The 26,660-nt window shown below is 41.2% G+C and overlaps 1 protein-coding gene and 1 long non-coding RNA gene across 2 annotated transcripts in view; both read right to left on the bottom strand.

The window, feature by feature from the left end:
* LOC147019336 (uncharacterized) overlaps nt 1-4,397 on the bottom strand; it is a 5,648-nt gene extending 1,251 nt beyond the window's left edge. Inside the window, exon 1 of the mRNA XM_085899757.1 lies at nt 1-4,397. This exon is cut by the window's left edge and continues 1,251 nt beyond it. Coding sequence (XP_085755883.1) covers nt 140-1,900 — 1,761 coding nt within the window. The 5' untranslated portion in view covers nt 1,901-4,397 and the 3' untranslated portion in view covers nt 1-139.
* The window catches only part of LOC147019335 (uncharacterized), a 7,167-nt gene extending 2,630 nt beyond the window's left edge, over nt 1-4,537 (bottom strand). Inside the window, exon 1 of the long non-coding RNA XR_015062742.1 lies at nt 4,392-4,537. This is a non-coding gene — a long non-coding RNA (uncharacterized LOC147019335). The remainder of the gene's footprint in view (nt 1-4,391) is intronic.
* Nucleotides 4,538-26,660: the final 22,123 nt, after the last annotated feature.

Consider the following 26,660-nt stretch of genomic DNA (forward strand, 5'->3'; position numbering starts at 1 on the left):
GATTTTTTGGGGTGCTGAATTGATTCCAACCATTAATTTTGAGGAAAAAAACACTCCTTGATCATATTTAATGTATTTTATTGACATTTTTAACAGAACTGTGCTCAATGGAAATGTTGCTTCATCAGCTTTTACAACCTTATTCATCAAACTCCCCAGTATCTTCCTCACTCCTCTTGTCATCCAGCTGGTTTATGTTCAGGCAAGAGTTACCATGACAGATGCCGCAAGCAGAAATACACTTGACTCCTTGCTTTTTATAGAAGCACCTGAGTGAGCTGCAGTCCCCCGTGCAGTTGCAGCTGGCAAACGTCAGGAGGTAGTCTGGTGCATTGGGGTCTGTAGAAGGGACTGGTGCATATCCTTGCTCAGTGAGTTGCCATCCATAGTTCCAGGCATCCAACGATGGACTTTGCAGCATCAGCCAGTCTCTAGTCTGGAGGTAACCTCGGAGAGAGTGCTGTGCTGCAGCTCCTGTTGTCGGGGGGAGTTTCTCAGGTTTTATGCTCCCAGTAGCAGCTCGCTTGCTGAAGATGTCGAATCTCAAGTCTTTGGAGGATTTCCCATGGAACATGAGCTTGAAAAGATCACAGCCTGCTTTAATGATATCACCTTTCTCAACTCGGATGTCCATAAACACGTCCATTGCCCTCTCTGCTTCATCAGTCTTGCAGAGCTTGCTTAGCAAAGTTGGTTTGCTAAACCCAAAAATTGCAGACACTGTATCGCAGCCAGAGAAGCTGTGCAAGAAGATGAGATACCTCCGGTATATCTCTGGGAGGGCCTCCCGGATCTTTCCGACATCGTAAGATGTTTCTTTGGCTGTCGTGAGGAAGATCGGATGGCCTGCAAGATGATGAATCAGCATAACCAGGACGTCTGTGTCCTCAGCCCTCACCTCGACAGGGGACCCTCTTGCCTCATCTATAGCTGCGCGGACGATGGAGGTGTCGGCATCATCGGAGCATTGCTGTACACTGATTCCATTCCTACTAAATGTCTCAGCAAGGAGCAGAACGAGCTGGGCTTTGTTCTTGTTATCGAGGAACTTTTCTCTTGCAATGATGAGTTTGAGTTCCAGATGAATCTGAATGTCACAGCATGCATTCTTTGTTCGTCTCAAGTGGTCATGGTCCTTGGTAGAGCTGCCATATCCGTCAAAGACCACCGTTATCCGGAGGCGATGGCTCCTCATGGATTTCACAAACCGGAGGTAGCTCTCGGCAACATCCTTCCAAGTAAGGTTAGCCTCCCACTTGACATTGTGCAGGAGCCACCCACCATCAACCACAAGGCTTGTGCAGGGGGGTTGTTCGACAGGTGCCACACATCCCTTCAGGGACCTTGCTAGGGCATCCTTGTCTGTCTTTCGCAACTTTTGATTTTTGTCAAACAGGGACATCGGTTTTGGCATCAACTCAAAGCGCAGAACTTCTTTGGTCTTGATTTCACGCTCACTGATGACAATGAGGTGCTTGAATAGCTTCAATGAGTCAATGACCAGCTTCTCGCCATTGACTTTGGGTCCAGATCTGAGGCTTGCAAGTGATTTGACCTTGTGTTTGGTTACCATTGCATCCACAACAGTTTTCCTATCCATCTTAGCCTGTATGGCTCTGCCAACTTCTTCTGCTTGATCAGCGTTGACTTGGTCTTCGGGAGTGCTGCTGAACCCAGTTGAAAAGGACACCAGAGTCTTCTTGTCCCGTGTGGCATCGAAAGGGTTGACTTCCTCCAACCACCCAACTATGGTGTTGACAGCATCGTTATCTCTCTTCATTTGGGCTCTTTTTACGTCGGTGTGGACAGGTACCCCACATTTGACCATGTTTATTTCTAGCTCTTGGTGAATGAACGAGAAGTGGTTCAGACTGAACCCAAGACTTATGAGAAGACTCATTCCAAAAGCGGCCTCTGTTTAGTCCACCGGAGAATTTTTCCTCACGCATGTGTGTGGTTTCTATCGTGATGTCGGTCAGCTTATAATTTTAGAGCTAAAAGCTCTTAGCTAACGTCAGCTAACACAGAGAATTCTACTGCGCATGGGCACAAGTATAACCAACAATACAGCAGTGGTTTCGAAAATGTTGTATGCTGGTTTCAGCACAATTTGAACAATCTGAATCAGTTGAGCCAAATTACTGCAAAACACAGTCTGAGATATCTAAAAATGTATCATATCAATATTTTATGGCCAGGGATTCATTTTTCCTCAAATCTAATGGTTGGAATCAATTCAGCACACCAAAAAACCCCTAGTTAGACATCCCACAAGTCAATATTGTCAAAAGTTAATTTTTCCGATTTTTTTTTTTTTTTTCACGCAGGCCCTCTGAGCACCCGAACTTTGATTGCCTCCCCAGAATTTTCCACAAGGATTTGGGTTTGCACTAATTAATAGGTGTTAGTCGAGACACTGAGATGAATACGTCAATGAAGAATATTTTGGGAAGCAATTTTTTCACAGATGGTCAATACAATTTGTTAAAATTCCCTAACTATTACCAGAGTTTAGTTCAGACATCAGATCGATCAGTTTTGTTGGCACCTCATGAAGACCAATAATCCTCCAGAGCATCCCAATTCACTGAATCAAATGCTTTACAGAGATCAACATGGGCTGCAAGCAGCCCCTGTTGAAACTCTTGTCTGCATTCAGTGAGTACTTGAAGATCAAGGATACGGTCAATCATTGACCTCTTTGGTGTAAAGCCTGACTGCTCTGGGTGTTTGTGCTCAAGCAGATGGTGGCGAACCCTATCAAGAATTATCTGAGCAAAGACCATGCCGGGCACAAAGCAGCGTCACCCCTCGGTCGTTATTGCAGTCCTGGCGATCACCCCTTTTCAGAAAGGGACAAGGCTCAGCTTCCAGTCAGTTCGGATGATGCCTGTGTTCCAGGCAGAGCACAGAACTGCATGCAACAACATGAGTACAGCATTTCCACCAGCCTTGAGAAGTTCAGCATGGATACCACAGATCCCAGGAGCTTTACCCCATTTAACCGGTTAACCGCAGCCTGTGTTTCCACAAACGAAGGTGGATCACAGTTTATTGGAGGGTCAGCAATCAGTATCAAAGCATCCCTGACATCCTATTCAACAATTGGTGGATCAGCCTGGTACAGCCGCTTACAGTAACCAGTGGAGCGGGCCTTCACGTACTCCTCTGTGAAGAGCCCACCACCCTCCGCTCTAACTGCAGTACACCGAGGGACAGGCTTGGAGGAACACAATGCCTGAATTTCCTTGTAAGCATGCAGAGAATCATTTGACCACAGGTGATGTTCCACCCCTCACAGATTCCTCGCACATCGGCTTCCTTGTCCACCCTCAATGCCGGTACAGTTTTATGCCTCAACTCCTTGAACGGCTCGGCTCTGCCAATTAGCCTGGCCATGAGACTCTGGTCAATGGTATCCACTGTCTGAGAAGAAAAAATTCTTCTTCGCCTGGCAGTGAGTTTCAAGACATCCACTGACAACATCAAGGATGGTGGTCTTGAAGGCACTCAACAATTTCAGGATTCCCATGAAACTGGGACGAGTGGAGGGAGATGATTGAACAAGCAGGATAAAAGAGAAATAGCTTTTCATCTGCGAAAGAGTAACTATTCCCCTAGTTCGAAATCAAAATAACTTCTTTCTGTGACTGGAAAAGTAGTGAAGTAGTCTTAACAATGTAGGTAAGGCCCAAGTACAGCCAATCAGAAAAGAGCACAACAGCCCCTTCAAGATTCCCCAGGGTTTGGAGGTACAGACAGTTCGACAGATCAAGGGAGTGAATCATTACTTCGGCACATTCTCAGCATTGATAAAGAACAACATTATATTGATTAGCGCTGCTCACAGAACCTCAGCAACTTTTACAATGCGTCGACACAAAAAGCCAAGCGTTTTATTCATTAAATTTGTGAACTAAATAAGAAATATCTAAAGTTGTGTTTTACCATGTACCAATTGATATATTTAAGTCTTCCTGGAACTTGTGTAACATTTCCAGGTTGTAACATAGTTTTAATCAAAAAATAACAAATCAATATCAACTGAAAACAGATGTATGTTTTACAGAAAGCAATTGTTCCAGAATGCATGGTTAATCATGTTTGCAAGGGAATACTCTCACCTGCAGCATTTTAACAAAGTTTAAATTATACTTTATGAGTGAGGAACAATGTCTTTATGCATTCACACTTTGGGCTGGCAACACCAATTACAAATGCTTAAAGAGGAAATCTTTGACATTGCTGGGATCTTCGACATTTCCTGCCCCCCCCCCTCTCTCTTTGTTTTTTTTTTTAATTTGCATTGCATAACTGAAAATACATAGCATTTCTGCATGAGCGTTTCTGTTTCCCAGGCATCAATCTCCAAGTACAAATCAGAACCTGACCCTTCATGTCGCCATCCCTCTCCAGCAGGGCACGGGGGGCTTCAGGTGGTTGCATGGCTGGGCCTGCTTTCGGCCACCATAGTAGAAGTAGGCCCTTAGGCAATTGCAGTGGGGAACTACCCCAAATGGGTGATCGAGACATTTTCAACACACCTGGGCGTTGGGTTCAGGGAACAAGGCTGATAAGTGCATTAAGGATAACATGTCCATAATCACAGGATATACTCATGACATTGACCTCTGCATTCTGAGTCACATTTTTGCACAAGTTATGAAACTCCTTTTCAATATCAGGATTCTTATAAGGAGACGTTTGTTGAGAAATCATTACAGGTGTAGCTTTCCTCTCAAAGCATGAGGCAATCGGTGAGCGCAATGTTGTAGTCGCACACTTTAAAGTACTGTGATAACATGAAATAACATCAGTTCAATAAAAAGAAATCCAGAATTTTGTCCACCATCCTCCAAAGATCCCTTTTAGCCAAGAAAATATTCCATCATTTGCATAATAATTATGAAAGTTAGCTTCTTATTCTTTAATTATTTCCCTTTTTTTCTCAAACTTGCAATGTGCTCTGATTTATCTGGGATATAAGTTCAACATTCAAACCCAATAAGAGCACAGGATTCCCCCCCCCCCCTTGCAGATGAAGTAATAAATCCAAAGCGATTTGATGATCTGCTAAACTACTGTTCACATCACATTCATTTCAGTATTAATATCTGCTAAACTATCCATAGTTTCATTCACAAACAAACCGTTCCAAAGCAACTGCCATTTTTTTTCCAGCTACCTTATCACTTCTGCACTGAGGAAAGATGGCCAAGTCAGTGTTAAAAAATACCCCGCTTATTTCATTGCAAAATTTGAAATGTGGAACGGGTAAGTAAACGTACAATAAGTACCACTTTACCAAAAAATACACACACCTGTCCAATTAATCAGAAAACAAATAAAATAGTTATACTATTTAATGCTGCTTGTGGTCTCATTGCACGATTTTCAAAAATATAACAATAATATAACGAAATATCGACGCATTCTCCTGAAATTAAAGTTTGGCCAGTACCAGCTACTAATCAGTGAGAGAAATACAATTACAAGGTACAATTCCTAATTCCATTAATTGATTTCATAATTGATGTTTGGTCTTGCCATTCTTTTCTATTTCTGTATTATGGATACTATAAAATACCATGCTGATTTTTCCTCGTATCTTGATTTTCCCTTTCCAGTTAACTTATGATTCCTAATATAATATTGACCGACCTGTCAATCAATTTATTAACAGACCCTCCTTCAATATAATGTAAATACCTCAACTTAATGTAATATTTCAATTCAATTCTTAACTTTTGTCTATTCTTAATAGACCAACTCGTGTCACTTGATCCACAGCTACAGTGAATGATAATATATAAACTAATCAATATGAGTTACCAATAACCAGTGGTGTGCATAATTGTGATATAACCGATCATTTACCTGTGTTCCAAACTACTGTTTTAAATTATACTGGCTGTTTTAGAGGTGCGGACTCTAATAAAAACATATTCAGACACCAACAGGGAGTTTTTTTGAAATGGTTGTGACTTTAAACTTCGCATTTATAAATCCTCATTCACACCGCAAGGCACCAACATCATACACAATACCATACAATGATGCGAGTCAATGTAAATCATCGCAATTTGGCCTTTTGCTAAGCAACATGCTTGAATTAAAGCAAAGCTCAGCTTGCTGGGCTGAGCAATTGGAGGTAATTTCCTACTTTACAAATCACATTTCTACATTTCGAGGACAATGGTTACTAGTCAAATCAAAATTTGGAAACGCGGTGTCTCTCAAATCACCGAGCGTGGTAAACACACATTCCAACACGATGACACCCACTCTCACAACTATACCGCACTCCACCATTTGCAGTGGGAAGGAAAGAGGTCGGACACGACGATGAGCACAGCTGAATTGTAACACTCCATTGGTTGTCAAAAACAAGTTCACACATACAGCAACCCACGAGGCTACCAAACGCTGGTAAGGACACTGTTGATGCAATTTCTTCAAAAATGTATAATGGGTTTGAGAGTGATAAAAACAATAGTAAATGTTGTCAATTAAAACTTGATATTAAAATAAATGAATTAAATCTGAAATGGAAAATGTACTTAAATATGGTATAATTCTTTGTGCTTGAACATGTAACTATTTTTATTTTAATGAACATAATCATATCTTTCCTTTGTATGGAAAGATCGACCTTACTATTAAAAATGTGATGAGCAGGCCGACTTTTCAAGTAAGCTGAATTCAGTAAAAAAAAAAAAAAAAAGAATTGCCTATTATTTAAATATATATTTTACTGACTCAGCGATTTTATGATATGATAAAATATAAGGTACCAGCAAGCTGAATTGAGGAATGTTAATTTGTTATTGCAACTCAACTAAGAATGTTGGTCTAAGGAAATGTCCAGATGTATATAAAAAAAAAAATCCTGCTTACTTTATATTCCCTAGTCTGCTAAAAGGCAGTTGAACCTTTCCCCTTCCATACAATAAAATGTATATGATCCATCTTTGTGCCCAAAAGATTTCAGTGTTGACGTCATTTCTGTGCCGGGAGAGATTCTACACATCTGGTCTTGAAATATATATGACAATCCTTTGAAATTAAGCTGATTGCTGCACAAAAGCTAGAAATGCTGTCCACCTGGAAATACATCAACCTGACAAACTGTGGCACCAGCATTTAAAATGATAAAGAGCTGTGTCTCACTGAACACTGTATAATAAATTAAAATTCTCCATGTATTTCAGAGATCTGGAACGAGTTTTGTATTCCGATCACTCCATATGTGCATATGTTCGTGTTTGTTGAATAAATGTTTTAAATGTACAGGAGGACTTAAGAATTTATTCGAGAACACGCAAGCATGCACTCGGTTATTTACAGCTCTTAAGTCTTGAACAAAACACTACTTCATTAATTTTTTTCTCATAATGCTGGTCTTTCCAACTCAACCCTGTCTGAAATATATTTTACATTCACAATTTAATCAGCATTTCTATTCCACAATCCAAGACTGTATGGTGTTTCCAAGATCAATCGAACTGACCAACCCCTATGGCTCCTCCACATAAAATCAGCACGTATGTGGTGATTGTGGACAAGGCTGAATTAATAAGTGCTGACATTTGTTCACGGTCTTGCAAACAGCTGCGGCCTTAGTGCGAGCGATAAGGACTCTGCAGATTCGTTTCTAGGAAATGGCTCAACAATGCTTGCATAAATCAAATCTTTGCGTATGTGTCACTTCTCTTGCTGCAAAATCCGGCCCACCTCCTCCCACCCCTCTGATGGTAATCTCCCCTACGCTGTTAGCGTGGGCTGTACCCCGCGATGTATATAACCAGAGACCAAGCCGTGCCTGGGCAGAAGGGAACCGCATGAATTTGGGCGATTCCCTTGTCCGTATGTGCGTATTCTGATTAAACAGTTGTATTCTGAGTGGTCTCCTAGTCCTGTCTGGGGAGAGGAACGACCGAGTTCACAATTGGCGCAGCAAGCAGGGGCTCATCGACGATTGGTGATGGACTGGTGAACCTCGAGCAAGGACAGCAACTGCCAAAGGTGCCTACAACCCTCCTGGATAGGGACACAGGTGAGAGGCCGCTTTCTCTCGTAGGGGTGTTTTCCTGTCGCTGCTGGAGCTGAGCAGGATCCCCTTCCCCAATCGTTTTCATGAGCCTGAACCAAAAAGAGTAATGGTCAAGAAATAATAAAACTTTCTTCAGATTGAGATTAAGTGTGCAGGTGTCAAGTAGAGCAGTTTCTGTCGAGCTAGGGGCTGGCAGCATGAAATAAAGAATATGAGAAACAAGAATGGATCATCGGCTAACCCCAATTTTCCCCCAGAGGGGTCCCCAGCCACTTTCTTGTTTAAGGAGGGGATCGGAGCGATAGAACATTGTGCTAAGTGGGCAGAATTGACTAAGGGACACCGCATGGCTTTCCCATTTGAGGGAACATTGCAAAGGAGTAGGTTAGAAAACCTTAAGCGTGAATTGATGGTTAAGAAGGGAACAGGGCCCAGTTGGAGGCCCTAGGATTGTGGATAGAGGAATGTTCTCAGTGAGAAGCTGAATCTAAACATGCTGGCTTTAAAGATGGGTTGGAAAAGGCTCAGAGTAAAATATCCGAGGTATTGGCTCAGCGGCAGATGCAAGTGAAGGAGGTTGTCTTTTAACCACTACCCTTACCCCACTCCCATCACCCCTGCCCGGCCCTTATGAACTGTTATCGGCCAGAGCGGGCAAGCGGAGCCCCCCAAAATTGTGATGGCACCTTTGATTATGCATACACAAGAGGGGCTAGGTGCCCCTGCCACCTACATATACTGAGCATGGAATTAAACTCATTTGAGTAACTTGGCCACTGAAATACAAAAGTATCTGGTAACCCAACTGAAGTAGTTCAACGAGTGACAAATTTCTGTATGACTCATCAACCCACCCATCGAGACATCGGATTAATGATGTGTAGAATCTTTTCACCAAAAAATTGGCGAAAGACCAAGCTCGCTGCAGGGTGGCCTGATCAACCACCCGTGGAGACTTTGGATGCATTTCTGCAGTGCTTGGGAGCCATGCTCCAGGTTCTAATGACCCAACTAGCTCCGACCAGTCAGGACTGACTGGCCATTTCAAGGGCAGTTCAGAAAAATGGTGAGGACCCAGAAAGCTTCCTCGAGCGCTTAAAAATATTGATGGCAACTGGGGGGGGGGTGGGGTTGGAGCAGTGGAAAATATCCTGGAAGCTCTGTTAGTCAATTTGTATAAGGTCTGCAGCCAGATATCCACAACCGGTTGAAGGCGGCATGCCTGTGATGGGAAACCGAGACTATAGATGCAAATAAGAACAGTGCTATGCAGTGTTGGAGATCACAGCTTGAAAACACAGAACAGGAAAGTAGGGTGAAACAGGAGGTTTTCAAAATGCTAGCAAATAATGCCCTGCCTTGCCTCGTCCAAAGGATGAGGCTCCCTACCCCCCCTCCCATACCCCTCAGCTCCCCAAGCCCCTTCTTCCTTACCCCCACCATTTTGGCCAAACATCTCTTTGGAAAGAGTCCTGGCTGACTGCTCTAGAGGTAGGTGGTGTGGAAGAAAAAGAATTGTATTCACTTGTTGAATTGTTGCTAGTGCTTTATAAATGTAATTTTGGTACTTTAGTCAAATTGGCTGTCAGTAATTTTCCCTTTTCCCAAGAGTCTATTGACCTACATATTGATAAAAGGAATATCTTACGATGAAAAAAGGTCTTCCTCGCTGCATAGAAACAGGGTGACCTAGTTGTTAAACACTGCAAACTTTTGCCATGATTGCGTCATTCTCTCCCTCCCCACCCAAAGTGGCCACATATTGCAATTCTGAGTTCTTTGGCCAGGTGCTTATCAGCTCATCTCGGTATTGTATTGCCAAATGTCTCACCCTCCCATTGAAATGTCAAATTGTGTATAAGAGGGATTACTTTGGGCTTCTGTTTCAGTGAAATTCATTTGAATGTTTCAGTGAATCATTGAATGTTATTCCTCCGTATATACGAAATTGAAGATTCTCCTTTTGTATGCTGATCCAACTTGTGGAAATTGAGTTATTTTCCACCACAATTTTGGCGCCCAAAACGGGGACCACAAACCCCGGCAGGGCTGGGAACAGCATCGTCTGGCATAACAGCAAGCAAAGTAGCCACAAACTAAGATGTTTGCTCTTACTTCAGATCGGATGCTGCATCTCTCAGCCAAACCGGTAACATGGTACTCCATTGATAGGAGAGGTAAACTTAGGAGAACCTTTAGTAACAGGCTTAAAAATTGGGTGTTTGGAGGCCACCGAAGATTACAGGATTTATCCTGTGCATTCGAATGTTTTAAATAGGGGTTGGAAACATCTAACAGAGAGTTGAAGGCTTTGCTGTACTAACAGGGGATAGTTGATGTTAATTGTTGCTTCTGGGACAACCATTCAAATGAATGGGGGGAAAGGGGAAAACTTTCTGACCCAAGCTCATAATGGGAGACTCACTTCCTCCCCACCTATCCCCTTCCCTCCCATATAAGCAAATGAAAAGTTGAGACTTGCTGATTAAAGCACTTCTTCCCCCCAACATAATCACAGTCCTTTCATATTTTCATTATACTCAGAGTGAACCAATGAATATTTGCCCATGTTCTACTTTGGGGAATAACTTAATTTTCTTATAACATCCATTTCCATCGAGTATATTCACAAAGAATAACTTGGAACTTGGTTCTTGGTTTAAGTATCTTTGTTGCGCAAAGATAAAATTATAAACTTCTCTTAATGCTCTTGTCTCATTTTATTTTTGTGTAAAAATGAGCCAGACAAGCTCCCTTGCCTGAACCAAGCCCCAAAAGCCCGAAGTCATTTCCTTTACGAGACACACCTGAAAAAACCAATTGTTTCCACATTTCCTATTTAATACCAAAAGTAAACTTAGTATGCTTTATTCAGAATATGGAGTGTTCAGATGATTATTCCAACTTGCAGATCAATCGTTTTCACAACATGACAGGTGAGATCCTTAAACCAATTCATGATTTGTTGTTTTAAGGCCCGGTCACACCTTGACGTTTTAGCCAGCGATGGCAACGTATTAAAATGTATGTAAAACGCTGGCTGACGTTGAACTTTTGATGTTTTTTTTTAAAGATTCGGACGTATTCATAACGAGTTGGTCGTATGCATAACATATTAGTAATGGACACAGAACGTTTCGTTGTGTTATAGATAACTTATACCAACGAATGCTGAACCTGTTGTCGGCCTACACAACCGATGCCCAACGATAGTCTAACTTCGGCATAGCACGTTGCACGCATCGCCGACGATGTCGTGACGTAGCCTATTAAAAGGCTGACGCACAACGATTCGAATCATAACTGCCGTAGAAATGGAAGTGTCAACATCGCGGTCACACCTTGGCAATCTTGCCAGCGTATGCCGACCTAAGAAAAATGTGTCTAAAACATTGGGGCACGTCAAATACGGGATGAGTAAGTTTGGTATACGTGAGTAGAACGCTAAAGCACGCTATCATACGTCGTAGTAAGTAGAGTACGTCAAGAAATTTTAAACATGTTCAAAATTTTACGACGTACTCGGCGTATGACACACGTACCGCATGCGATGGGGATAAGTTGTACACACGATATGTGGACGCTTACACACGTCCACAAAGGCTACTTATAAGCTACTCATAAGTCGAAACATGTCGCGGTAATGTCTTTTTTACGCGAAACTTATTTCTAACTTATGTTTGACGTGCTTTGAACCAATTCTTTACGTAGTCCCAACGCACATCGACGTATGTAGACGTATTCCAATGACGTCTTCCGGTCGACAAAAAAAAAAAAAATGAACGTGTTTCTAGGTTACAACTGCCATATAAAGACGTGTTCCCAGCGGTTTTGGGAATTGGTATATAAAAATGCTGCTCATAAAAGGGGAACCCAACAGTGTTTTCGAGTTCCTTTTTGAGTCGATGTCCATGTCAGCAGTAACAGTATCAGTATCAGTATTAGTATTAGTATTGGTAGTAGTTTGTTCATGTTGGCAGTAGTAGGTGAGTGTGGGGGGGAGGGTGTGGGTTATGATGGCTCCTCCTTGCGTCCGCGTGTCCACGGGTAGGTTCATAGGCTGCCACTCAACGATTTAAATGGCTGCATCTCCACTATTGAAAGTAGACGCTTGCGCTCAACAATTGGATTTTTTTTACACTCAACGACTTTTAAACGGTACCACTCAGCTATTTTCATTGTTTACAATGAACGATTTAAATTGCTGTCACTCGCCTTTGTTTTTTGACGCTGGGGTTTGGAAATTTGAAGCGTTTCTTCTGAACGTGTTAAAACGCTCAAACTCGACTATTTTAAATAGACGCTGCCGATGGACAATTGGAATCATAGCCAAGCTCGACATCGAAGTGTGAACATCCTCGTCATGCCGAAGAAAAGTTTGAAGAATGCTGCAAATAAGTGTCCTGGCCGTGGCCGTGGACGCTGACACAAGGACGATCCATTATACCGACGTCTTTCAGCCTATGAGTAACTTAAAAGTAACGTCTGTCGATGTGTGGCAACGATCGTGTAACGTGCCAACAACACGTTAATCATAGGTTAGAAATAAGTTTCGGGTACGCTAAACATTACCTCGGCGTGTCTCAACTTATGATTAACTTACAAGTAGCATGTGTTGACGTCTGTCAACGATCGCAGACCGTGCATACAACTTGTGGCCAGCGTAGCGGAACGTGTGAGTCATACGCCGGCATACGTCGTGAAATTTCAAGCATGAAAAAATTTGAGGACAACCGAAAAGTACAACGTTTAAAGCCAGCGTACAACGACGTATGGCAGTGTTTTTCAGCGTGCTCTCAATGTTATCAAAACTTACCCATAACGTATTCAACGTGTGCCAGCGTTTTAGAAAAAAAATTCAAAAATCGGCATACGTTGGCTAAAACGTCAAGGTGTGACCGGGCCTTTACACAGAATTAAATCACTATGCAACCAATAATTATTGTATGTTTTTTTTTTTCTGACAGGTTGTTTCCAATAAGAACATCGTTGATAACTGATCTGGAAAATGAGGCCTTTGAATATCAAGAGGAATGGCAAAAAATGAATGACTTCCTTAGACATTCAATCGTTCAGAAGAGAATTGAATGACATTATTGTTGGCTGGAAGGAAGTCCTCTCACGTCCTCTGACCTTGAATGAGTCAAATGGTGGGTCAAAGGTGGGGGCGCACAAGGGGAAGGGGAAGGGGAACGGGAGGGGTGGGATGAATAGGTGGGGTTTATGTGGGTGTGGCTCGTGTGTGGGTGGGGCTTGTGTGGGTGGGGCTTATGTGGGTCGGGCTTATGTGGGTCGGGCTTATGTGGGTGTGGCTTATGGGGGTGTGGCTTGAGTGGGTGAGGTTTGTGTGGGTAGGGCTTGTGTGGATGTGACTTGTGTGGGTGGAAACAAAGAAGGGGTGGAGCAATTTTTTTATTAAATAAAAATGTCTGGGGAACTAATAAAATAATCACTAATCATGTGGAATTGATGGATATGTGTGTGTGTGTGTGTGTGTGTGTGTGTGTGTGTGTGTGTGTGTGTGTGTGTGTGTGTGTGTGTGTGTGTGTGTGTGTGTGTGTGTGTGTGTGTGTGTGTGTGTGTGTAGTAAAAAAAGGGGTGGAGTCAATTTTTGACTTTATTTATTTTCAATTTATTATCTTTATCTTTTGTAATTCCTGTGAATAAAATGAACCTAAAATCTCTTCCCCTTCCAAATCACATAATTTGTAAGTCCAAGGAACTGCACTGATTCCATCAACAATTTAAAAAAGTTCATTTGTCCATCGCTTAATATAACCTTTTTCAAAATGAGATTTCCACCTGTATATTCTTACTATATCACCAACTTTGAACTTGGACTTTATGTCATTAATCTCTTTTTCATATTTTAATTTTGTAAATGTTTCTAATGGTTTCATTTTCGTTGAGGTATGAATCGTATCATTGTACTTATCTACAATGTCTTGAATTACAGATAACCATTGTTGAGAACCGATTTGAGTGAACCTTTTATATAGTCGCTCTTTTAAAGTGCAATTGAAACGCTCAATAACAACCGCTTTTCCTTCATTAAAGGTATTGCATAATGTAATGCTGTTGTTTTTAAGAAAATTCATAAATGTTTTGTTGTAGAACTCTGTACCCTCATCAGTCCACAAATTTTTAGGTTTTCTCTTGCTTTTATTAAATATCTGTTGAAAGGCTTACATAAGAGTATTACCTGTTTTGTTTTCAAAACCCACGCATATCTATTTCTCAAATCAATAATGGTTAAAGCATATTTGTACCCCTTAAATTTATTGAGTTCAATTAAATAATAAGCGGACCAGATATAATCAACTGCCTTGGAATAAATCTTCCTTCTATTAAACTTTGTGATTATTGGTTTATGTAATTCATCACCTAATTGCTCTTCAATCATAATGACATCGAGAGCCCATAAGTTTTTTGAATTTCCAAGTCCAAGTTTCAATTTAGCACTGATCATCTTCTTCACGATGATCCTATCAACTTTTTCTCTCAAGGTTGGATTTTGTATTAAAGATAAATTATACAACATTTCTCGATCGGCTTCGTGTTTTTCTTGCAATGTTGTGCTGTTTCCATATTCAATATCGTGTCTCATGCACACTTCATCAACCCTATTGATAGGTTTGCTCCACGGTTTAGGATTGTCAGCCTCTTCTAATCTTTTGTTCAAGTTTGTTCCTGGAGCACAGAAAGAATACCCTGGTAGATGTAATTCCCCTGGTATTCCAGTTGTTGTAAATGTACTTCCTGATAATTTTTTTTTTTGTATATCTCCTCCTCGTTTGTGTTTGGTGATGAATTTACTCTATTTAGAGCCACACACCGAACATGTCCCTTTTTGTTTAACCCTATTATTTTTACTTTTAACATATGAGATATTTTTACTCTTTGTTTTCTTTTTACATTTGAGACAATAACTCATTTATTTATGTGAAAAATTCCTACAGAGTGCGAAAACCTTTTTAGTTTCCAACATGCACATTTTAATCTTAATTTTTAAAACATAAAGAATCCTGAGAAATGTCTTCACTCTCTCCTCCATTTATTTAAGAAAAAAATGTAAAACTTTAATCAAAGTCAATTACACCAACATCATCAATAATTAATATAATCTTTTCCTTCTTTCTCTTCTTTATCTCCACTTTCTCATTTAAATCTTCTCCCTGAAATCGATGTTGATACTCTTGACGCATATATTTCGAATAGACTTGTCAATTCTTTGTTTTCCTCCTCAGTGCGTTGAGATTGATTTATTTTCTGTCATACCTTTCATCTTTTTATAATCTCACTGGTTTCCATATTTTTACAATTTTTTATTCTCTCTCTTTGCTCCCTCTCCCTCTCCTCCTTCTCGTTTTTTCTCGCTCTTCTCCTTCTCTCTCTTCTCCCTCTCCTCCTTCTCTCTCTTCTCCCTCTCCTCCTTCTCTCTCTTCTCCCTCTCCTCCTTCTCTCTCTTCTCCCTCTCCTCCTCCTCTCTCTTCTCCCTCTCCTCCTCTTCTCCCTCTCCTCCTCCTCTCTCTTCTCCCTCTCCTCCTCCCTCTCCTCCTCCTCTCTCTTCTCCCTCTCCTCCTCCTCTCTCTCTCTCCTCCTTCTTTCTCTTCTCCCTCTCCTCCTTCTCTCTCTTCTCCCTCTCTCTTCTCCCACTCCTCCTCTCTCTTTCCTCCTTCTCTCTCTTCTCCCTCTCCTCCTTCTCTCTCTTCTCCCTCTCCTCCTTCTCTCTCTTCTCCCTCTCCTCCTTCTCTCTCTTCTCCCTCTCCTCCTTCTCTCTCTTCTCCCTCTCCTCCTTCTCTCTCTTCTCCCTCTCCTCCTTCTCTCTCTTCTCCCTCTCCTCCTCTCTTGCCTCAGTTTCTTCAACTCCTTCCTCATCCCTTGCTATCCTTGAACCACTTTCACCCCATAGAATATCATACATATATTCATCTGGATTCTGCGATACTCTTGTATCCACAATTATTTTTCTCATAATAGGAAACCAATAAGATTTGTAGATGATTTCTAAAAGAGTTTTATATTTCATCACCTTTAGAAGTTCATTTTTATTTTATGCCCGATATATATATATATATATATATATATATATATATATATATATATATATATATATATATATATATATATATATATATATATATATGAATGACCGTTTTTACAGCCATTTTTCCCTGCTGTGCAGGGGTTTGGCTTTTTGTGAGGCAATGTTTTATGGCCGGATGCCCTTCCTGACGCCAACCCTGGTCGCCTCTTACGACACACAGGGATATGGTACACCTATTCTGACCAGGGCATACACCGGGACCAGTACACTGGCACTCATTTCGCCGACCTCGGAAGGATGACAGGCTGAGTCAACCCCCTGGTGTTAATTCAGCAGCCAATGGGGCTTGAACTCAGGACACTGGGATCCCAAGCCGCCACCCTAACCACTAAGCCAACACCAGGCTTTATATATATATATATATATATATATATATATATATATATATATATATATATATATATATATATATATATATATATATATATATATATATATATATATATATATATATATATATATATATATATATATATATATATATATATATATATCGGGGCGTATTATGTGATACCAGTCGTCAGTCTGTCTGTCTCCGTCCGTCTGTCCGTCCATTCCTGTCCGCACTCCAACTCCCAAAGTTTTCAACTTTCACGTTTCATATTTGGTACATAGGTACAGACTGTGGAGACGGTGTGTCGCGACATAAGTTCGTCATCTAAAGTGGTTGCTGTTTTCCATGTAGTCGCACAATTCTGTATATACCTTCTTGTTCGGGCATATATTGTGCTCACTTGAGCTCTTGTTATTTAATATTTCAATCAAATCTCTATTTGTGGGGTTTTTTTAAAATATCAGTACAAGGCCAGTTCTTAATTGAAAAATGCCTGTGTCTATGGTCCAATTCATAAGGAATGTAAAATCTAACACCCTTTTGTTGTAGGTATCCTTGAATGCAAAAATTATAATTTTCTTGAAGCCTTCTTTCTGTCATTTATGTATCAGAAATATATGATAACATGTAATACCACCCCATCTTCCTGTTGTTAAATCGGTTTGTTTTCCTCGGCTTTGTATAATTATCCAATTTCCTTCCTTCTTTGTCATATAAACTATTGCTTCACCATCATATAATTTCCGATTCCCAAAATCGTGTATTTGTTGTTTGCTAATTGTGCTTCCACATATCTCCTGATTCTTTCCAAGAGGGTAATATTCTTCTTTACGAGACAAATAAAAATCGTGTCGGTCTTCGAGGTTGAATGAAAAAGACCAATTATATCCCAAATCACACATATTATACCTCCATTTCTCTATTCTCATATTAACGAAACTTCCTTCTTTATAAAATTCAATACCAACCACGTAATTGAGTTTAATAAGAAAAGGTGTATGGCTTGTTGAACCAGGTGTTGTGGTTGTAAATTCTACTTGTTTAACAAAACGTGCTGTTTTATTTTAAGATATATATTGTGATAAATCACTTAATCTCACCAAGTCATTCGTGTTTGTCGGGCTTGGATAATTTTTTAATTTATATGCATTTTTCATATTAATATTTTTTCCTCTACTATATTTCTGTCGTTCGGCCTGTGCCTTTGGGTAATAATTTGATAAACCAATATCCAGTTCTTGGGATACACCAAAGATACAACTATCTTTACCAACACAAGTCGTATATATTGGATTAAAAATAATATCATAATTTTTTTTATTTTTGTTGAGTTGAAATAACACATATAGACGTAAATGACCACAACACTTGGTATTTAATTATTGGACTTGAAATGTTTGATAAACACCATTCTGTAAGAATTTTATTACTTCAACAGGTGGTGGAAGACCATAAGTATCAAAATAATATTTCACCTGATTCTTATAAATATAAACCCAATGAGAACCATTTCCATTTCCATTATCTTCTAAATTCATAATAATATTCTTTGTATATTTAGGCAAGTTTATAAACTCATTTCTCATACATATTGTTGCGGAAATGGGCCCTTAGTGGGTTATTAAATATAGGATTAGCCCAGATCCCCCCTTAAATGCATGTTTAGCAAGGTTGTTTGGTAATCGGACATTACATGTGTCGGGAGGTGTAGCAGGCTGTCCAGTGTTCAGACAGTGGTGGTGTACCGAGAGGCACCTTCTTCTTCTTCCTTCACCCCCCCCTCCTAACTAGCCCCCACCCGGCGCTCTGACGGTCAGTCAAGACGTGCCGGCAACCCATTGTCAGAGGGCTGCTGCAATCTCGAGTGATGGACCAATCACGGGTCCCCGGAGGCGGTCCAGAAAGGCCCACCCCGAAAGGCAAGAGGAACTGCCTGAGGTCTGTCTGCGATCTGCTTCGTGATAAAGGCCGGCCCCGAAAAGCAAAGGAAGGGACGGCTGTGTGAGTCTGCGATCTGCTTCGTGATAAAGGCCGGCCCCGAAAAGCAAAGGAAGGGACGGCTGTGTGAGTCTGCGATCTGCTTCATGAGGAGTGGTTTGGTCGGCTGTTCCTCCTCTGTTATGGATCCAGCCTGAGGTCATCCACAGGTTCATCCTGAGTCCAGTCACGCAGCCTCTAACTGTCCTGACTCCATGCACGGCTCGACACGTCTTTCCATCCTATCGATTCGCCTGCGGAGCCCAACACCCAGACTTGGCCTAGTCTGGTGAACAGGCCAGGCCTGGATTTGTATACTGGACCTTGTGAGAAACCAGCTGGAACATACCATAGATCTTTCTCTCTTGTGCCGTTGACCTTACGGGGGCTGGACGTGCCGAGGCTGGTGCGTGAGCGGTGCGACAAAAGGACGTCATTGCCATCTTGCCACGCAGCGTGTGTGTGTGGTGCTGACAAGAAGGATGCTGTCACCGCCATCTTGCCACGCGGCGTGCTCGAGCTGGGCGCTCAAATCCGTTGACATCGGCTTCTCATGAGCCGCATTCATGCCTTCCACACCTTTCCTCTCGTCCATGAGGCATCACCAAGTACTCCTTGTCTTGTCTGCATGTTGTCTAAGGTTTATTTTCCTCGGGCCCCTTTCGAAACCCGTATCCGTAGCTCCCTAGTTAAGAGCGGGTTATAGATGAATGATAACGTTCGTGAATGCTTTGCTTGTGTCGTGTTTCCCCGATGTGTCCCCATTAAATCTGGCTGATTCATATGAAAGTTGCCGCCTTGAATCTATTCGTGCCGCGCTGAGGAACAATCCGCTCGATTTGTATTTAAAACCAAATGGGATACGGACTGGCAGACTTTGCTCGGTCTCTGACAAACCTAGTCTGTAGCCGGGGTCTATATCCCCAACTGGTACGGCCCAGGTGTACTTTGGTATCGTGATCTGAGGCACGTGACCCGAGACCTGTGCCGAACTAGCCGGCGTTATAACCCCTGAGACGGGGGTTCTGTTAAGTGATGCTGAATCTTCAACATTTGCTGTCCGGAGTGGGGTGCGAATCCCTCCACCATCGAGTCTTCAATAAATATAACCACATTATCAATTTTTAATTTCTTACAATATTTGACAAGTTATAAATTTGATGATGTATTCTTTCCAAATTCTTTAAACCAGTCAGCAGCAATGCTCATTTATTTATGAGAAAGATATAATCCATTACCCCTTTTAGTTAATTTTACACCTGCTTGTGCAATTGAAGAAAGCATTTCTCCAACCAACAATCTCACTTTATTAGGTAAGCTTTCAAGTTTTTCAGCAAAATCTACAATTACACCACTTCCATTAATTTGTTTCTCCAACTCTTTGTTTTGTCTTTCCAATTCTTTTTGAGCCCGGAGTTGAGCCTTCCTTTCGTTGGCAGTTTTCAGCGCTGCTGAAATACCACTCGTCAATGTTCCAGCCGCACTTAAACTAGCAAATAAGCAAATAAAGGAATTCGAAATGGGAGAATTCCTCCACTCGTCTCTCTTCTTGAATATTTCTTCAACACTGGTTTTGACATTTTAATTTTAAGTGAGCCAGTGTCATTCAAGATTTTAACCTGTTCTCTTGTGAGCAAAACATAAATTCTTACTGCTCCTTTTCTCTGAATTGTATTAACGTTAATCATAAAGGCTTTTGATTTTAAAAACAAGATGATAGTTTATGAAGATTGATTTGATTAACATACACCCCAGTTGACACTTTACAACTAATTTATTTTTCAAAAAAATTATGTGAGACTAATCATAACACCATGATCTGTATTATTCTGTAATTCTGTTTCTTCCAAAAGCAAACAATATGAATGACCTACTTCACTCTCTCCTCTTTAAATGTAGAGTGAAGTATCCACTCCATGAGACTTTATGGTTTCCTTTTGAGCACTCAGGTCAATCGCATAGATTGTATACAGGCTTTTAAATGCTGTCATATCCAAAATGGGTTCTTTATTTCCATTGCTTTCACACACCTTTTGGTAAGACTTGCATGCTTCAGCATAATCATTTTTTCCCAATTAGTTTCCAATCTATCTCGTGGATAAAATGTTCCATCAAGAGAAGCGCGAAGTTGTTTCACCTATGCATTATTGGGTCATATCTACCGAGATGACCTAATAAAGCCGGACCAAATGTCCGTCCGTCCATACGTCCGTCAACAATTTTTCTTTCCGATCTTGATGAAACTTAGTATGTGGGTAGAAGTCGATGAGTGTTGCACAATGATATAACTTTTGTCCGGGTTCAAGGTCAGGGACGAGGTCACGTAAGTTATAAAAATCGCCATTTTCAAAACCTATCTCGTCTGCCATTCTACAAGATATTCGGCATCTGTTTATTGATTATGATAGTAAAAAATATTATCTTGTATCTAACTGGACAGATTTTTGAATTTCCTTCCCGTTTGATCGTCACGTTATCTGGAAGATGGCCAAAAACGCCGATGCGATTCGCAAAGAAGGAAGGAAGGAGAAATGAAATATAAATAATATGGAATAGGCAAAGCCGAGAAGCGAACGTAGAATTGTTCTTACATTCGCTTCTGACTTTACATAAAACTTGTTCACAACTGTATACTTGCCAACGATACCGTGGTACGTGTAAGCGCCGCACAGCTGATGATTTTGACACAATTTCCGGTTACTGGATTCGGGATCAGCGAACAAATAATGTAAATCACGATTTAAAAAATATTTTTTTGATGAAACGGGAGATATCTTTATTAAAATTAACTTTGGGGGAAAAATAATTGAATAAATAAATAAATAAACGATCACTTCTGGTCAAGAATAAAATAAATTAAAAGTTCCAGAAAGAGTTTCAAAATCACTCCCGGTAATGTTAAATACTAAATAAACACTTCCTGTCATGAAAAAAATCACCTTCGGAAGTATAAAATTAACTTTGGTAAAAAAGTAATTGAATAAATAAATAAACATTTCCGGTCATGATCTCCCGGCATGCATCATTCCCCATGAAAAAAACCGAAAACAAAAAAAACACCAGCAACAAAACAAAAAAGGGAAGCAAAATGGTCATAGCCAACGACACGGATTCACAATTGCCAAGGTATTGTGTTGTTTTTGTTGTTTCCTATTCTCTCATGTGCACGCGTTAAGTAATATTCACAAGATAGAAATAAAACCCAATCGTGTTTATACACCGCACAGCGTTTAACAACAACCGGAAGCAAAAAGTCATAGCTATTGAACTGGGCGATTGAACGACATGGATTCGAAATAGCCAGGGGTATTTTGTTGTTGTTGTTATTTCCTATTCTCTCACGTGCACGCGGTAAGTATTAAGCTCACTTTGTTCGCTAATATGGAATAGGCAAAGCCGAGAAGCGAACGTAGAATTCTTCTTACATTCGCTTCTGACTTTACATAAAACTTGTTCACAACTGTATACTTACCAACTATACCATGGTACGTGTAAGCGTCGCACAGCTGATGATTTTGACGCAATTTCCGGTTACTTCGGCCTGGATTCGGGATCAGCGAACAAATTATGTAAGTCACGATTAAAAAATTTTTTTTTGATGATGCGGGAGATATCTTTATTAAAATTAACTTTGGGGGAAAAATAATTGAATAAATAAATAAATAAACGATCACTTCTAGTCAAGAATAAAACAAGCAGTCATAGACTGGTACTTACGAAATCGTCAACTTGACCTCTGACCTTGTGTAATAAAAGCTCTCTCTCGAGAAGGTAGCGACGCAAACCAGGAGTTTCTACGATGATTCTGTACCAAACCATCAAAAATCGAATGTTTTGGATGTTTGACCTCACTGTGACCTTGACCTTTGACCGATTTTGACCAAACTCTAATCAGCGCTAGCCACCACCCTCCTGAATCACGTGGTGTAATTTGACATTGGAAGCTTCTTCCGTTCTCGAGTTATCATTTTTTGGATGTTTGACCTCACTGTGACCTTGACCTTTGACCGATTTTGACCAAAATCTAATCAGCACTAGCCATCACCCTCCTGAATCACGTGGTGTAATTTGACATTGGTAGCTTCTTCCGTTCTCGAGTTATCTGTTCCAAACCATCAAAAATCGAATATTTGACCTCACTGTGACCTTGACCTTTGACCAATTTCGACCAAAATCTAATCAGCACTAGCCATCACCCTCCTGAATCACGTGGTCTAATTTGACATCGGTAGCTTCTTCCGTTCTCGAGTTATCTGTTCCAAACCATCAAAAATCGAATATTTGACCTCACTGTGACCTTGACCTTTGACCGATTTCGACCAAAATCTAATCAGCACTAGCCATCACCCTCCTGAATCACGTGGTGTAATTTGACATTGGTAGCTTCTTCCGTTCTCAAGTTATCTGTTCCAAACCATCAAAAATCGAATATTTGACCTCACTGTGACCTTGACCTTTGACCGATTTCGACCAAAATCTAATCAGCACTAGCCATCACCCTCCTGAATCACGTGGTCTAATTTGACATCGGTAGCTTCTTCCGTTCTCGAGTTATCGTGCCTTCAAACAAACAAACAAACAGAAACGGAAGTCATCAATATACTTACGAAATCTTTGGATTTCGTAAGTAATAAATTAAAAGTTCCGGAAAGAGTTTCAAAATCACTCCCGGTAATGTTAAATACAAAATAAACGCTTCCTGTCATGAAAAAAAATCACCTTCGGAAGTATAAAATTAACTTTGGGGAAAAAATAATTGAGTAAATAAATAAACACTTCCGGTCATGATCTCCCAGAATGCATCATTACCTTCGCATTCCGCGAAAGGTTATGTATTGGTCGCTGTGTATTTATTTATTTATTTATTTGTGAATATGTGTGTGTGTGTTTGTTTGTTATTCGCATAACTCAGAAAGTATAAAACCAAATCGCTTGAAATTTGGTGGGATGATGGGTTATTATCCAAGGAATATTTGATTAGATTTTGGGAGCGATCGGGTCAAAGGTCAAGGTCAAGGTCACGGAAAGGTCAAATTCGTATTTTTACCATAGCGCGGTCAATTTTGATCTAATTGGCATGCAACCGATGCCAAAATGTTCAGAATTCATTGCCCAATCTTGTGATGGGCGACATGACACAATTACGTCATTACCCTTGTTAACGGTTGGGGGTCAAAGGTCAGTGGGGTCACGACCTTTCAAAATGTGCGGTTTTTGTCATAACACGGTCAAATCAAAACCAATTTGCATGAAACCAACACCAAAATGTTCACTGTTCTGTTCCCCCCACTCTCATGCCAAGAACAAAAAAGTAGCGGAGGCGAAGGTATGCGCTCTAGCGAGTGCCCATTCTAGTTCCCCATGAAAAAAACCAGAAACAAAAAAAAAAAACCAGCAACAAAACAAAAAACTGAAGCAAAATGGTCATAGCCAAGGACACGGATTCACAATTGCCAAGGTATTGTGTTGTTTTTGTTGTTTCCGATTCTCTCATGTGCACGCGTTAAGTAATATTCACAAGATAGAAATAAAACCCAATCGTGTTTATACACCGCACAGCGTTTAACAACAACCGGAAGCAAAAAGTCAGAGCTAATGACACAGATTCCAAATCGCCAGGGCTATTGTGTTGTTGTTGTTGTTGTTGTTGTTGTTGTTGTTGTTATTTCCTATTCTCTCACGTGCACGCGTTAAGTATTAAGCTCACTTCGTTCGCTATTTTCTTGTTCTGAATTGATGTCAGTCACCCCTTTGTCTCTTAGGTTTATAGTATCCTCCACCAAGATACATTCCTTCACCCTTGTAGTATGGGGAAAGGAACATCCCATCCCCTGTAATAAGCCTGGTGTTGGCTTCGTGGTTGGGGTGGCGGCTTGGGATCCTAGGGTCCTGAGTTCAAGCCCCGTTGGCCGCTGAATTTAAATACACCAGGAGGTTGACTCAGCTGTCATCCTTCTGAGGTCGGCAAAATGAGCACCAGTGTACTGGTAAGGGGGACACTGCATCAGCGGCATAGCCGCATCCCAACCAATGATGCAACCAGCAGCCACAGGCTGTACTAGAGAGAGAGAGAGATAGAGATAGAGATAGAGATAGAGATAGAGATAGAGATAGAGATAGAGATAGAGATAGAGATAGAGATAGAGATAGAGATAGAGAGAGATAGATATATATATATATATATATATATATATATATATATATATATATATATATATATATATATATATATATATATATATATATATCCCCTGTAATTATTTTATATTTTCCGAACTCGTGTTTCCTCACAATAACCATCGAATTTATTTATTGGAAAACTTCACGTCGGTGAATTCTGATGCATATAATGTCTCCATTAAAAGAAATCATGCGATTATCTTGGTCGGTTATCCTAAAATTTACTCTGTATATGGTTTTTCCTGACACAGGGAGATAAACCCGATTTTGGGGTTCCATATTGAATTTATAACCAATTGGGGTTGAGTATGCCCTTAATGCAAATATTGTATTTTGTTCCTTTTCCATCATTATAAGCGCCATCAATCAAATCACAGTGAATTAATACCGAATTTATGCCTGAGGATATTTGAATGATATCACTGCAAAACTTCCCATTAGTTTCAATCTTTTTTGAGGAGAAACCCAATAATTCTCTAAATGAATTATCAATTGTGAAATCAACCTTGTAGTTATTTTTAAGTTTAATCATTGATTTTGAAGTATGTTTTTGAATATCTATAACAATATTTTTTGCATCATCACCCTGTTCTTTCATGAGGCGAGCGATTTCGGAAGATATTTGAGAAATCTCATATGCTCCGGGTGAGACTTATCGTTTTGCATCCACTTCCTGGGTTATAACTGAACATAGTTTTTCTCTTTGATATTAAACAAGGTATTATAAGTTTCCATAGACAATAAAGATGCCTCATATTCTTTTGATGCATCTAGTTGTGGGTATGGAAATGAAGATGTGTGGTCGCTTGTGTCGTGTCGTGGTAGAGGTGCTCCAAGGCAGATACGAGCGGGGGAACAGCACAACCCTGCTTTATTGCCACGAGCGAGAGCGTGAGCGTACGTTGCCCGTAACTCCACTTTATTACGTACTCGATGCACTCTTCAAGCCACACGACCTACAGGCTCCACAGACCACAACGGCTACAACAACTACAACACGCCTCAGGCGGCGCGCACTCCTATATCCCGTGCAAGCACGTGACCACTCCAAAACCACTCCTCCACCACGCTCCCCACATCATGCCCTGCCCCCGCAGGCCCACTACACCACACTCCTCTCTCCTAAAACTATGATTATAAAATTACCATAATCAATACAAGCATAACCAGCACAGAATACCACGATATAAAAACAGAGGTACAAAAACGACAATAACCACAAAGCATAGACACATCACACCATATAACGTGTCGATGTGAGCGAGTTGAACTGCAATGGACAGGCTCCGAAGACTGAGTCGCACGACGAACCCACAAAAAAAACCTGACCGCATCACAGACATCAAGAAGCAAGGCGGGAAGCACAGCATCACTACGCAGCAGAAGCGCCCCCAGGCGGCTCATGCTCACACGCCCTCCGGTGAGGTCGCGGCGACCCCCCGAGCAAACCTCCCCCGGCACCATCAAACGCCCCCGGCCGACAAGGCGCCACATCTCCCCCAGACAGACCCGAACCAGATAAACATTCCAAGCCCGGAAGCCCGTTGTCTGGAAGCCCCGTGGCGCCAGTGCAGCCGACCTTGTCGAGAACAGAGGTTTGTGCCGCCCGGCGCCAAGCCCGTCCGGCCTTGGGCGGTGACGCTGAACAGCGCTGTCGGCTGGGCGCACCATCAGTCCCATAACAAACCCACGCATTACAATCAGCCGAGATTCCAACGTACGTCCAAACGGCATCGGGCGAGAACAGAGAGTTGCGCCCCAGGCGCCAGGCACGTCTGACCTTGCCGAAACCGGGTGGGGGTAACGCTGAACAGCGAACCAGCCCCGGCTCTGAGTTGATCTCTGAGACCCACGCGGCAATTAGTCGGCAGCAATCCTAGCAACCACATACAAAACCACACATCAAATCCAGTCATGCCATAAAGCAACAAGAACATCGTCTGCGCAGATGCAAACTCCCTTTTTCGTACAGCACGTTCTCCCAATACAATCCCCACACATGACGGTAA

This window comes from Eptatretus burgeri, chromosome 10 (genome assembly GCF_056783735.1).
Source record: "Eptatretus burgeri isolate ZD-2024b chromosome 10, Ebu_testis_v1, whole genome shotgun sequence".
NCBI lineage: Eukaryota > Metazoa > Chordata > Myxini > Myxiniformes > Myxinidae > Eptatretus > Eptatretus burgeri.